The 15,266-nt window shown below is 44.0% G+C and overlaps 1 protein-coding gene across 1 annotated transcript; it reads left to right on the top strand.

The window, feature by feature from the left end:
• Positions 1-5,015: 5,015 nt before the first annotated feature.
• Positions 5,016-11,183, top strand: LOC149857203 (histamine H3 receptor-like). The gene is made up of 3 exons (XM_090062486.1): positions 5,016-5,349; positions 5,429-5,595; positions 8,577-11,183. The coding sequence occupies exons 1-3, from the start codon at positions 5,127-5,129 to the stop codon at positions 9,465-9,467; spliced, it is 1,281 nt and encodes a 426-aa protein (XP_089918612.1). The 5' UTR covers positions 5,016-5,126; the 3' UTR covers positions 9,468-11,183.
• The last annotated feature ends 4,083 nt before the right edge of the window (positions 11,184-15,266 follow it).

Here is a 15,266-nt window from a genome sequence, read left to right on the forward strand (position 1 = left end):
AATTTATCATAACTGATAAACAGATTTAATATTATTTCCTACGAAAAGCTATTCTACATGTACAACCCTTATTCATCCATTTTCTCAATATCACGCCTCAAATAGGGATTTCCCTAAACAAGGGCCTTACAGTGTAATGAAGGATGAAACTTTAGTAAGTTTGCCAATTTTTCCTCAAGCTTGTTGAGCTTCAAACATTGTAGGGATTAGAGAATTAAACAATGAAGTATACTACCAATAGATACATGTAGGAGATTTGATACATTGCAGGCAATGTTAGGTCACATGCTTTAGTGATTTCCTATTATCAATTCTTTTTAGAAAGGAATTATAACTAGAGTTAACAAGGTTTTCAACATAGCACTGCATGTTGAAATACATGTGTTCTTGGGTATAAAACCTAAAGAATTGAAGCTGCATCCTTCCCAGACTGCATTCTTACAGTAGGCCTTATTAGTGACACGCAGGAAAAGTGGGCTTTGGAAAAGTAGGATCTTTCCAAAACTTGAAATCTTGTACAATGGGATTGAACAGCTAGCAGAGTTGTGTTTGCTTGGCTGGACTGCTTTGAAAAGTTTGGTACAGTTTGAAAAGAGTTCTTAGAATATTTTGATAACTATATTATTATTCCTTGCACATATCCCTCCCTCTTCTTCCCTCTTTTTTTGTTTTATTTACCCCTTTATTACTCATTGTTTGGGACAGACATGCATAGTTCAGGCTGACATATATATGTATTTCAACTATATATGATTTTTGGGTTTCATTAAAAAAAAAAAATCAATAAAAATAATTCTTATAGTTACCATTTTAACTAAGTTCTAGTAAATCAGGCTTCTTATTTCAGCTCTTAGACACAATTTGTCCCTACTTGTTGTTTCCAGGAATCAACAAACCAATCTACTCCCCAGAAGCTTAAAAAGAGGTTTCTCTGTGTCCTCTTTCTTCCTCCTCCTTTCATCCATCCATTAGCACGTCCCAGCTGGTGGGCTTTCCCTTCAAGACAGCTGAGAATACTTCTCTGCTGTAGGAAAGCTTTCTCTATACTGTCTTTTAATACTCTTTCCTAGCTGCAAATGTACACCCATCACAAACTCTATTCCAAAATAATTAAAATTAACCTCCTCAAGTGTCCCATCCCCCCTGCCCCCCAAAATATAATTAGGATAAAAATCAATGTGCATTAGTAAAGGGGAAAGTAACTCAGTGTCATAATTTGCTATTCATGGAAGACAAAGAGAAAATATTTGAGGCCTATACCAGCTAAACACACCCCTCTGGGAATGCTGGTCATGTAATGTGTGTTTGGTCTCAAAAGGAGCTTGTGATCTTCGCAGTGGTATGAGGACCTTTAAAAGGCAACTCTACATAGTGCAGAAAATGCAATGATATCTCACTGTTCAAAGAAAAAACTGTTAAAGTAGCAGTCATTGTGCCTCTTCAGACTGCTGATATTAAAGTAGAATAAGGAAATTGTGAAGACAATTAATACAGGGATCATTAAGAATCTCAAAATCTGACTGCAGGTAGCATGCTACAAAACTTGCTTCAAATAGTTCACATACCAACTGTGCTCTTGATCAATCAGCCTAAATGAAAATTACTTTCATATTGGTTGAATCAGAAAATATAGCAATTATTTATGAAAAATAACAAAGAACTCTTTCATTAACTCCTGTTTACCAGGTGATTAATCTTCTGTGTTGCTCTTGTATACCTCCATGTCTTTTATGCTGATTGGCAAAACTGGAAAGCAATAAGTAAAAGTATTAGTAGGCCTCATACTTCGCAAATTGAAAAGTCAACAGAAAACTGTTCTTGGTCCCAGTGAAAGTAGGAGTCTGGCCCAAAATGCAGCTAATCATTATCCTTCTAAGGCAGGGGTATCATGCATCTGGCTCCACAGGCCAGATTAGTAGCATGAGCCCAGTCTGTGGACTGGACTGGGTCCACAGAACAGCCCTAGGTGCCAGATCCAGCACATATTACAGAGTCACTGCCATGGGCATTATGTCCCCCAAACTTCCTGTTCCAGGACTGCACTGCATGTTACACCTGCTCCAGTGTGCCTCTGCTCCATGATGGATCCAGCACAAAACCCAGCATGACCAGAGCAGGCTCTACCTACAACACAGACCCAGAGCAGCTAGTGGGCACAGTGTATGGCACTGTCCCAAACTGGCTGCTCCAGAACCACACCGCACATGGCACCCGCTCTGGCCACTCCATGCTACACAGTCCAGGATTGCGTGACATGCAGCATCTACGGCACTCACTCCAGGACCTTGCGCTGGATCCAGCATGGAGTGGATATGTGCTGGAGTCTGTATCTTTGATACCCCTGGTCTAAGGAGTTATCATGTTTCCATTTTGCACTGTGTTGATGTGCTTACATATATTCTCTCACACAGAAATACAGCCTGGAATAAGATATGTACCATGTTTTTGAAAGGTAGAATGAAGAAAAGAGATCTTTTCTCATAGTAACTCAGTAGCTGCAGTGCATAAGGAATGCTGTGCAGGCTTCACTTTTGCCTAGTAAGTAGCAGAAACTGCTTTCATCGTGTTTTTTCACTCCAATTTCTGGCAGTATTTTTCTTCTCAAATAAAAAGGTGCATGTTGTATGTGATAGAAATAAAGCATTGGTTTTGGTGATAAAGGCATGCAGGCATATGAAAAGAGATTTTTACCTATAGGAGAGAGACACTTGAGGGGGTCATGATGCAAGTTTACAAAATATTAAATGGTGAAAAGAAAGCAAGTGGGGATGTATTATTTGCTGTCTCTTACAATACAAGAACTAGGGGGTCACAAAATGGAACTAGTAGGAAGTAACAGAACTAACAAAAGCCAACTAACTAATAAAATGAGCCTTCATTGTGATCCTGTGGCTAGTAAAGAGAGCAAAACGCTGGCTTGCATCCATAGATGCTTTTCGAGCAAGTCCCAGGACATCATTCTCCCCTTGTACTTGGCCTTAGTGAGGCCGCAGCTGGAGTACTGCGTCCAGTTTTGGGCTCCACAATTCAAAAAGGATGTGGAGAAGCTTGAGAGAGTCCAGAGAAGAGCCACACACGTGATCAGAGATCAAGAAAACAGACCTTACGACGACAGGCTGAGAGCCATGGGGCTCTTTAGCCTGGAAAAGCGCAGGCTCAGGGGTGATCTGATGGCCACCTATAAGTTTATTGGGGTGACCACCAGGATCTGAGGAAATGTTTGTTCACCAGAGCCCCCCAAAGGGATGACGAGGTCAAACGGTCATAAACTACTACAAGACTGTTTCAGGCTGGACATAAGGAAGAATTTCTTTATTGTCCAAGCCCCCAAGGCCTGGAACAGCCTGCCATCGGAGATGGTTCAAGCACCTACACTGAACACCTTCAAGAGCAAATAGGATGCTTATCTTGCTGGGATCCTATGACCCCAGCTGACTTCCTGCCCTTCAGGCAGGGGGCTGGACTCGATGATCTCCCGAGGTCCCTTCCAGCCCTAATGTGTATGAAATCTATGAAAATTAACAAAAGCTAATTAATAAAACTAAATCACAAGTGTGGAACTCATAGCTACCCAATGTGAAAGCTGACAGTTCAATTAGATTCAAAAGGGGATCAGACAAATTCTTGGAGGAAAGGGGCATCAGTAGCTATTGATACAGCCTCTGAATCAGAACTTCCTAGACCTTAAATGCTGGAGGCTGCATCATACCCAGTTCGCTCTCCCTTTCAGCATCCACTCTCTGCCACTGAGACAGGATGATGGGCAAGATGGACCTATGGGCTGACCCAGTAAATGGCAGTTCTTATGTTCTGTATATATTATCCATGAAGCTTGTCGCTTGTGCCTCATGATTGACATAGACTTGGACAGCTGTATACTGGCATATATCAGAAAATCCCCCTTGCGGATCTATGCTAATTTGTACCAGCACTAGTAATTTGGCATGGGATTTTTACTTCCAACACTGACATGAGCTAGGAGCATCTCCCCGGGAAAAGGGCCAGTTTGCATCTCAGAGACTGCATGCAACCACACACACACACACACACACACACACTAATGACAGAAAAGTTGTTAAAGAGCAGTTCTCATTTACTTCCCCTCATGTCCATATGAATAGCCTTTCTCTGGAGGCAGGATAATTGCTTGTGAAATTTGTTACTGGGAGCTCTAAGTTTATGCAAATCTCTAATTGCTTTTTATAAAGAAGGTATTTATCCAATATAAAATGAGAGCCGAGTTATGGGAGGCTTTTGTGCATCCACTAATTCTTTGGCCCAACCCCACTTGCCTCAATCACAAAAGGTGGCTCCGCACAAGTCGAAAAGTATCTAATGAAAGTCTCGTGCAGTGAGAGGGCAGGAGGAGTTGCACTGCGGTCCTTGGACAGAACTCGCTCCGAGGCTGCCGTCAGCAGGAGCGCGGATAATGAGGATTCCGCCTTCTAGAGCCCCCTCCTCCTGGGCACCCCTCGAGCGCAGGAGTGAACAGGGGACGTACCGGACACCCCTTAGTCCTGGACAGTTTGGATGCAAACCCCCCTCTCTGAACGCAACAGCAGCCGCTTGCGCGCGAGCCGGACGGGGAGTTCAAGCGCAGCCTAAAAAGTTGACTGCCAGATACAACGCATTTTGCAGACAGTAACTCCTCCTAGCTGCTCAAAGCGCTTCTTTCCGGAAGCTCTCTGTTTCTTTTCAGCCTTTCCTCGTATTCTGATTTTTTCCATCGATTAATCACCCCCTTCATCCCCCCCGCATCTTCTCTAGAGGGTGTCTGTCTGGGCAACGGTAAAAGCGGCGAGTTACTCGATCCTACGGGGCGACAGAGACTGGAAGTGTTACTTCGCTCATCTCCGTCTCTGTTCGCTGCTTTAAAAAACCCCACCCGGCTCCTCCGGCACCAGAGAGCGGCTCCCTCGGAGAGGGTCTCACGTCAGCCTCCCGTGGCGCCGGATGGGGAACGGCCCCAGCCTCCCCGCGTGATGCCCGCGCTCGGGGGGAAGGAGGCGCGCAGACGGGCAGGCGGAGCGGGAGAGACCCCGGCGTGAGCCGCTCCGGACCGCGGGGCGCTGGCAGGGGCGACGCCGCGCCACGAGGGACGAGCGAGCGCGGGCTGCGGGCCGGCCATGGCCGAGGAGCCGGGCGCGGGGCTGAACGCGTCGGGCGCGGCGCGGGCGCGGGCGCTGGAGCTGCCCGGCGGGGCGGCGCTGGCCGCGCTCATGGGGCTGCTGGCGCTGGGCACCGTGCTGGGCAACGCCCTGGTCATCCTGGCCTTCGCGACCGAGCGCGGGCTCCGCACGCGGGCAAACTTCTTCTTCCTCAACCTGGCGCTCGCCGACCTGCTGGTGGGTGAGTGCGGGGCGCGTGAGGCGGCGCGGCGCGGGGGAGGCGGCGCGGCGCGGGGGTCACGGCGGCTCTGTGTCCGCAGGCGGCTTCTGCATCCCCCTCTACATCCCCTACGTGCTGACGGGCCGCTGGCTCCTGGGCCGGGGCTGGTGCAAGCTGTGGCTGGTGGTGGACTACCTGGTGTGCACCGCCTCCGTCTTCAACATCGTGCTCATCAGCTTCGACCGCTTCGTCTCGGTCACCAGAGCGGTAAGAGCGGGGAGCGGCGAGGGCGGGCAGGGCCCCTGCCCGGCTTTCTCTTGGAAACCTCCCCCTGCGGGCAGCCTGGGCCGCGGGGCAAGAGCTCTTCCTGACCCCCAGCGCAGCGCCCCCGGGGCTGTGGCTTGCTTTCTGCCCCGGCCCCTCCGCAGCAGCCCGGAGTCGGGCCAGGGCAGGGCCGGCTCCGAAGCAGCCCCGAGACTGCGAAGGAGCGGGACAGCCGCGCTCCCTGCCCGGGGGACGCGCCACCGCGCGCCTACGGCCCAACCTGGGCACCAGCAGTGCTTAGGGGGGCAGCTGGACCTAGGGGGGGCGGGAGGGAGTCATCTCAAGGGGAATGCAGCTCTAACCCAGAAGGGAAGCGATGTTTTTGCAATTATACCACATCCACCACTGCAGGGAAACCAGTTGAGCAGAAGTACCACCAGTCAGTGGTGCTACATACACCACACATCCAAAAAACCTTACCTGTTGCACATAATGAAGGTAGGGTAGTATGGTCACTCGTGCTTTAGAGTAACTGACTGTACCGTGCCAGCCTGTCCCAGAGAGCTCAAGTGTTTCCTCCCTTACCAGCCACTAGTTTAGCTCAGATGATCAATTTCTTCCTTAAGCACATTGCTTCATTAACTTGATCCCATCATACTCCCTGTTGTACTGGGGGGGTACAAAAGCATTAAACATTTCATACAAGGTCTCTCTCAGTTTATCAGACAATCAGTACAGTATGGTGCCTGTCCAAGCCTGACAAAAATACAAAATATATGGTCACAAGAGTCCTTTGAAGCAGGAAAATACCATCTCCCTTTTACAGCTCCAGAAATAAGTGCTGCTCTAGACACACAGGCAGACGTCAAAAAAGGATTAGAACATAGGACTGCCCCAGTTCCACATTTCAGACTATTTTTCTGGTTCAAACCATCCGAGTACACTGAAATTCATTGCCAGGGTTTTAAAGATGAATAATCCCATACATTTTCCACAGTTATGAGTTCTTTTATTCTTTCACATCATTACTTTTCTTCCCAAGTCTGTTCTTCATAGCAACAGCACTTTATAGTGCTTCTCACTCATTACCCTTAGGTTCCTAATTTTCTGTGCACCATGGAAAAAACCCACAGAAAAATGCAATCTTTTTCCCCTCTGCGGAAAACTAGGATCCCTGTTCATTACAAGTCACGCTATGAGACCATAACAGTTTCCTTGGAAAATGACTGCCCCCTTTTGAAGTATTGAAGGACTCCTTAACTGTTTAGATGTCACATGCACCAAATTAGTATTTCTGGGAAGATAGAACAATATTTGTTTAATATCTAAGGGGGGGAAATATGAATGCTCTGTTGTTTAATTTTGTCTATTCAAGTATTTAATGAAGTTTTACCCCTAGGCATTGAGTGCTAAGTACAGTTTAAAACACAAATGAAACTGTGTTCCAGAAGGCAAACTGAAAAGATATAAATCATTATCAGACACTAGCTACCAACAGTTACAGACACTCACTGGCATTTTTTTAATACCTCAAATTAATTCCCACCAAAGCATTTCTAAAAATCAATTGCATCAATATTCCATTAGTGTTGCAATAATGCCCTACTAGCTTGCAAAAAGAAGAGGGCCAGGTACAATTCTGAGAAGAGGGTAGTCTTGTTATAGCAAAAAGCTTGAAACCTTCCCTGCAGGAAACACTGACCTCAGAGTCCCAAGATCAGACTTTAGAACACTAGGTATATGACTCAGACATCAAATGCCATTAATGAAGTGATATTAGCTTTGGATGTTTCAGGCTTTAAATAAAATCTCGTTAACAAGCTTGCACCCAAAACATGAGAAGTTCCCATAAGTCTGAACTCTTCAGCTATAGTTCATTTCTTGAAAATTAGGCACACTGCTATATTTATATAGTGTGCATGTGCATACACACAAAATATATTAGTAGTATGCCTCTCATTTTCAAGAAATAAACCATAGCCGAAGAGTTCAGATGTATTATTTATTATTGTATTGCAGAAGCCTCTAGAAACATCAAGCAAGATCAGGACTCCTTGATGCTAGAAACTGTAGACACAGGTAGAGGGGTTGAGCCCCTGATTCATTATGCTATTAAAAACTGTACTGTTTAATGGGTTCAGCAAAAAAAAATTGGAAGTTATGGCACCGCAGTTCTGTGACTTTGTTCTTAAAGAATTTGATCTGTGATGATTATCTTGTGCAAGTTACTTCACCTTCCAGTGCCTTAGTTTCTACATTCATGGAATAAGGGAAACTGCATTCCTACTCCATTATAAAGCATTTTGATATAGCACAATACTCCTCAATCATTTATCTCAAAACAATACAATAGGAAATAGAATGCTTTACAAAAATGCAGTATCACTAAAATATGTAATGCATATCTAGAACACAGACAGATAATAATTTGGGTGAACTTATCTTTTTCTACAAAAAGTGAAATGTTCACACCTTCATACAATTCAGAACACAACACTCACTAAATTCAACTCATCGGTAGCAAACAGTGCAATTTACTTAACTGAACCTACACACACGTATAGGTTCAGTTAAGTAAATTGCACTGTTTGCTACTGATGAGTTGAATATATAAACGTTAATTAAATATATAAACATTAATCAAACTTCTCATAAGATCTCTCATGAAACAGGCACTACAGCAGCCGTAATGGAGTACATACATAGGAAACTGCTGGCATGCATGGTAGAGTACTTTCTGTAGAGAAACCTGGGCTCAGGGGATTTCACCTGTTTGTTTCAGTCACCACCTCCTAAATTTAAACAATTTTTAGGAGTTTGTGCAAGTTCACAGACCACGTTAACACAATAGGAATGCCAGGAGATACTTTAGTTTAGTTCCAGTGTGTTTAAATAAATGACATCAAGCCCCCTAGCAATGTACATGTAGCTATATTGTTTTGATGTGCATGAAAATAATCTGACTTCCATTTTTCTTCTCTCAGGTGAGCTACAGGGCTCAGAAAGGGATGACCACAAACGCAGTATTAAAGATGATATTTGTATGGGTTGCAGCTTTTCTTCTCTATGGACCAGCCATCATCAGCTGGGAGTATGTTGCCCAGAAGAGTATCCTCCCTGAAGGAGAATGTTATGCAGAATTCTTCTATAACTGGTATTTCCTAATGATTGCCTCCACCATTGAATTCTTTACCCCTTTCATCAGTGTTACATACTTTAACTTAAGTATTTATATGAATATCAGAAAACGCACTTCTTTAAGAAATGAAAGCCTAGCACCTGGTCAAGAGGACTATGAAATGAATTTCCAGGGTAAAAAGAGAGAGCACATCATATTCTTTGCAAAATCTGCTGACAGACAAAGAGATCAGAAAAGGAGAGCAAACAGCCTTTCCCCCACTAGACCTTGTGGTTCAAGGCTCAGGCTACATAAACTTGACAGCCAGTCATTAAATTTCCATGTCAGCCAAGATCTACCACCCTTACAGATGGATGTTGAGACCAAACCACCCACAGACAGTTTTTATAAAGCTACAGAAGATGTTTGCAACACCACAAGAAGAACAGACGTTGCCAACACCATGGCAAGCAGATTTAGGCTTTCCCGGGATAAGAGAGTGGCCAAGTCTTTAACAATTATCGTCTGTGTGTTTGGTTTGTGTTGGGCTCCTTATACACTTCTAATGATCATTAGAGCAGCTTGCCATGGGCAATGTGTACATCATTCTCTCTATGAAATTTCATTTTGGCTTCTCTGGCTAAATTCAGCAATTAACCCTATTTTATATCCACTATGCCATATGAGCTTCAGAAAGGCTTTTATAAAACTGTTGTGTCCTGGCAAGGCCAAAATTCATCCCCACATTTTTATGTAAAAGAAAAAAGATGCATGGAAGATAAGTTTTGCCAGAAATAGAACATTTCTGAAAGGAACAAGTGTTCCTAGGAATAAGAATGGCAGTAAATTGCAAGGGTTAAAGAGCAAGAAAAGGAGGGAAAATGGGTCAAATCTCACAGTATGTTATCCACCTATGGATTTCTCCCCCCTGCAGGAAAGGCCTGGTCCAAAGCCTATTTAAGTTAACAGTCTATTTATTGGCTTCAGTGGGTTTCAGGTAAGGGCCCAAATATTACTGCATCTTTTTACATAAAAAATACTGAACTGAAAATCTGACTCTGCTCTTGCCTAGTGTCATGTCTAAAAAAGGCACACATTTCCCCCACCCCCCGGTTCACTTTGTTTTTGTTTTAGTACTTACAGGTAAACCCAGAGATAAAAAGTTTTAAGTGTAAATACAGTAGCTCTTATGGATGAATTTAGTAAACAATTTAAACTGAGCAGTTTTAAAGGAGGCATACTAAAAAGTCTCAGCTTTGGACATGTGTACAAGTCTGAAAAATGAAGAGTATTGGAAGGATTATTAAACTATATGGGACAAGATTACATTAAGCAAGGAACAAAAAACACTGAAGGTGTACCTTCTGGGTTTCTACAGTGCCAAATCTAACAATTTCAAGGGGCAGCAAAGTCAAAGCAGCAGAGAAATATATACATATCCTGAGTACATACATGGTAGCAACAGATGTATGCATCCTCTGTACAAGCATCTTTATTATGTAAGCAATGTTTAAAAAGCTAAGTATGAGTTTAACTATCCACATCTGATAAAAAGTTATTATTAAATTTTAAAAATGCATTTTTGTAGTGCAGCTTTTTAAAGTTAAGGATAACACAATCATATTGGTCAAGAGCCATTAGCAAAAATCCTCTCACCTCTTTCAAAAGTCAGATAAAACATGAAGACCTACTCCAGAATAAAGTGTGTAAAAAAAATCACCAACCTTTCAAAATGAAAGTCTATCCCATAATAATGTGGACTTGAAGCAGGGTCTGACAGATGAGAAAGTTACTAGCACTAATGAAAGCATCAGTTAACTCGCCCAACATAAATCTACACTAGTTTATTTTGCTAGTTCTCCTGCTTCTTTCCCCAAAAGGCTGTTCTTATCAGGATCCCTACCTTGGCCAGTATTATAAAAGGTAGCTAGCAAGGGGAAAAAAAAGGATTGAAAGGATCTCCATTTCTGTATACATTCTGTAAAGCAAGTCCTGTTCCAAATAAGACAAGGAAGAAGGAAAGAGAGATAAGGATGATCATGAAACACAGCTAAGATACTGCACAGCCAAAGAATAATTAGGAGAGGTGTAGACATCAGCCCTATTACTCTTGCCTTCCAAAACCTATCCATGGACTGAACTCCAGGAAGTATCCATCATAGCTCCATCATATGACTCCCACCCATACGTTAGAGTGCAAGTGCAGGAGTCTGCAGGGTTTTACTGTTCAAATTGGTCTTTTCTCTTCGCTTCCCTTCCCCAGGGGAGTCAGAAAACATAGTCATCCTTCACATTTAGTGAATACCAGTTATAAAAAGTATGTATGTGCTTGAGGTACAGTTCTTCACTACCCTGAGCAGATTCTCCCCATGAGCTCCATTTATAGAGTTTTGCAGCAACTTTTGCAATAACCTGATAAGCATCACAACTGCCAACACACACGCTACTTAACATTTATAACCCACCTAGTATGAGCTCTACAAATTATACTGTTTTGAAGTGTTACTTTGTAAAACCTCAATAAAAGTAATTTTAAGAGTTGCTGGTGTCATAATTGAGCATGCACTTCATATAAGGTGCCAAAAATAGCACCAACCTGGTCCCAGTGCCATGGCCACTCTGGAGAAGTTTGAAACAGTGAAGTATACACATCTACAATAGGCTATCAGTTGCATTCTTCACTTAAGAGCATTAGAGGCCAACGCACAAGACCTTCACCTGCACAATTGAGGTCTGCATCCATTTTAATGAAACATAGGTTCTTTTGCGCCTCAAAATTCATCAGCGGTTCTCCATCCTTTTAGACTTGAAGCACCCCTAAACAAAATGTGGAAAATTAATATTTATCTGCCCCTGGCTGCCTGTCATGTGGCCCTCAATAGCTTACCAAAACTCAGTAAGTGGCCCTCCGCCCAAAATAATTGCCTGCCCCTGGCCTAACTCATTCAGTTTTCTGACATAAAAATAAAAAAAGGGAGATATAAAATTCACCATACAAGGAGAATGACATTTTAACTAGTTATTCAATCACACATTCCATCCAACTTTACAGAGAGGATTGAAAAATCACTGGCTGCAGGATAGACAAAACCCACTTCTGTCATTTATCTCAAAGCACACCAAGCTCTAGAACCTAGTGTTACAGATGTCCAGCCAGCAGCATGTATAAAGTTTGCTGCAACAGCTGGTTGAGAGATCTGCTTTGTGGCCTTAAGTCCTTTGTGAGGTGTAAGGGTAGCATCCTTTTGTGTCTTCACTGGGAAGGACAAGCCCCCTTCAAGGTAGCCCAACTCTGAGACCAAGCCCCAGCAACATGTCAGATTAATCAGGCATAGTAAAGTTACCATTTGCTTTTCAATGCTGACTGGAGGTCGGGCCCAGGCAGAGATGTGTGGATTTTTCCTAGGATTCCTGAAGTTCCTTTGGTCAGCTAGTGGGGAGAAGCTGGTAGAGTGAGGCACTCACTGCAAAGGCCACAGAAGTTTTTCCCCAAAATAAAAAAAAAAGAGGGAATATGAAATAGTTGACCCAAAGAACACCAGATTCTTACCTCTGTTTGAATTTCAGGGTAGAAGCAGGCATCATGAGTTTGAGTTGAGCCAGCACTCAACTGCCTCTCATGGTGACCAAGGTGCAATTCAGAGACTGGGTATGTTCAAAACCCTGAACAGATTTCCTTACAACTGTAAGGCAGCCACATCCTTGCACCTGATGGATGTCAGCAATACCCAAAGTTCAGATTAATTATTTAAATAACGAATGCAGTGTTCCACCAAGTTACTCAATGTGAAACCAGGTGGAAAGTTAGGAGCCTGGCTTTGTTCTAGCCATGGCACGTAGCAGGGATGGGAATGGACAACTGTGAAACAAGAGCCACTGAGAAGGATATTCGCATTTAGGTGAAACCAAGTGAAAATTTGAATGGACTGGAAAACAACAAGCATCTAGGAGAGAGACTGAGTCTGGCTACTCTAAAAGACCTAACATGACTCTCTCAGCTTCAGGGCTGCAAGTCATTTCAAGCAACATGAGCAGGGATCCTAGTTTTGGGGGTTGGTTTTGGGTTTTTTTAAATCAGAAGAAACAGAAATTCTCCAATTAAAACCCCCAAATCTGTGATTAAAATGAAAGGCCAGCACACACACGCACCACATTTTATTGATCTATTTAGCATTTTAAAGCAATTTGGAAGCCTACCAAGTGCCTCAGTCACTATAATAAAATAAATTCTATATACCTACATATGCTGGCATTTGATTTTGGGTTTTTCCATCATGGAAGTCAGAGCTCCTGGCAAAATCACTTTGTATACCCCAGAGGATTATGATCCAAGTCCCAGAGCCTGGCACAGAGCCAGCCTGGGCCACTAGCATACCTCTTTGCACTAGACCAGGCTGGCTCTGTGCTAGCACATGCTGATCACCGCACTGTAGGCAGAAGTCGTGCACCATTGGGCCAGGCAGTCCCCATGGGCTGTTTCCTGCTGGAGTACTGGGAGCCCCACATGGAGGCATGGAGCCCGCCAGCGTAGCCCAATGCTGTGTGGACTGGGAGCCAGGCACCATCAGGCCACATGGGCTCTGTGCCTCCACACGGGACTTCTAGTACTCCAGCAGGAAGCCACCCATGGAGGCACAGGGCCCACCTGGCTGAATGACAAGCAACTCTGTGGTTCCATGGGCAGCTTCCTGCCCAGCCTGACATGCAGCTCCCAGTCCACATGCCATCTGGCCAGGCTGGCCCTCTATGAGCTAACCAGACACCTGCCCACTCCCTCATTCCCAACCCCTGCCCCCCCCCCACTCACTTGCCCCACTGGCTCTTCCCACTGCTCCCAACTGCCAGCCTGCAGAGACCTCTTTGCAAAAAAAGTGGAAAATCCATAGATGCCCCCATTAAAATTAAAAAGGGGAAATCTGTGGGGGTTTTTCCATTTTTGCATGGGAAACTTAAAATCTGGATCCAGTGAGTTTAAAGAATCTTGCCTAGTACTTGCACATACTCGTGTTGGTCTAGTCATCATTTGTCATCCCTTATTTGATTAGCCTGAAAGTCAGTTTAAAAAAAAAAAAAAAAAAAGTCAGGCTGAAGTACATTAGCTTGACATTTCATAGTTTCATAGTAGCTAGAGTCGGAAGGTACCTAGGAAGATCATCTAGTCCAACCCCCTGCCTTGGCAGGAAAGAGCACCGGGGTCAGATGACCCCGGCAAGGTGCTCATCTAACTTCCTTTTAAAAATTCCTAGGCTAGGAGCCTGCACCACTTCCCCTGGAAGCCGGTTCCAGGCCCTACCCGCCCTGACTGTGAAATAGTGCCTCCTAATATCTAATCTAAACCTACCCTCTGCCAGCGTGTGACCGTTATTCCTGGTCACTCCTGGCAGCGCATGGGGGAACAGGGACTCCCCCAATACCTGCTGATCCCTCCTGACCAGTTTGTAGCAGGCCACAAGGTCCCCCCCTTAACCTTCTCTTGTGGAGGCTAAACAGGTTCAGGTCCCGTAGCCTCTCCTCGTAAGGCTTGCCCTGCTGACCCCTGATCATACGAGTGGCCCTCCTCTGGACTCTTTCCATATCGTCCACGTCCCTCTTGAAGTGGTTTAGATTTGATTTAGAACAACTTCCCCCCACCCCATTTTGACAAAAAGGGGTGCTTATAGATGTAAAAAACACACAATCAGAAAACCCTTCGGTGTTTTACTTTAAACTTGGTGCATTCCCATGCTGCACTCAATGCACGCCCAGAGCCAGCGGTGAATTACTTCAACCTGGTTTGCTCAACATCTGTAAAGATTTGGGAACTTTAGTGGGGCTTTTATCTAATAGCCAATTGAATCGGCTTTACCTAAGTGTCAAAAAGCCCCACTAAAGTCTGATCTTTACAGATGCTGCAGAGCCGGGTTGAAGTAACGTGCTGCTTCTTTTGGTAAAGCAAGGATTTGTTTTTTTAACATCTGCCAGAACGACAGACAGGCAGGCACTTAAATAAAACAGTAAGTTGGGAAAATACTCTCTCCTCCAGTCCATTGAAATTCCAGCTCTGTCTCACTTAAAGTGTAAATACCCTAACTTTACATACTCAGCTTACTCTTTAGTAGATCAAACAGTCGTCTCAAGAGGCAGACAGGACTATACAGAGAGATAACTCCTGCAATTTCAATACACTATTCAATTTTTTCCTTGTTAGTTTTATTTCACGCAAAACACACCAAGAACACCACAACCTTTTTTCCATGATGACAGCTTTTCAGAAATCTTGGATACAGCACATTAAAAATATTTTCACTGCAAGTTCAAATTGTTTTTCCATCAGGCAGCAAGCAAAAATCGGCTAGCTAAACAAGTCACATGGCATTGAATATGCATTTGTTCTCAGCCATTTGTATTCATAAAATCTTAGCCATTCACGTGGCTGTGGGCTACCATTGAGCCAATATATACAAATCAATTGCATTTTGGTGTGAAAATGAAGCTACTACTAGTGAAATGCATGCTAGTATAATACCAAGTTCTGTAATAGTTCCTCCACCAAAAAAGGGAAAACCAATAAATAGCA

The sequence above is a fragment of the Crocodylus siamensis genome, chromosome 9 (genome assembly GCF_052110815.1).
Source record: "Crocodylus siamensis isolate JL-2025a chromosome 9, ASM5211081v1, whole genome shotgun sequence".
NCBI lineage: Eukaryota > Metazoa > Chordata > Crocodylia > Crocodylidae > Crocodylus > Crocodylus siamensis.

What these genes read in the sequence shown, in the direction of transcription:
- LOC149857203 (XM_090062486.1), top strand. Translation starts at nt 5,127, where the DNA reads ATGGCCGAGGAGCCGGGCGCGGGGCTGAACGCGTCGGGCGCGGCGCGG. An exon ending in GCTCGCCGACCTGCTGGTGG is followed by an intron (nt 5,350 to 5,428) that starts GTGAGTGCGGGG and finishes CTGTGTCCGCAG; the next exon opens with GCGGCTTCTGCATCCCCCTC. An exon ending in TCGTCTCGGTCACCAGAGCG is followed by an intron (nt 5,596 to 8,576) that starts GTAAGAGCGGGG and finishes TTCTTCTCTCAG; the next exon opens with GTGAGCTACAGGGCTCAGAA.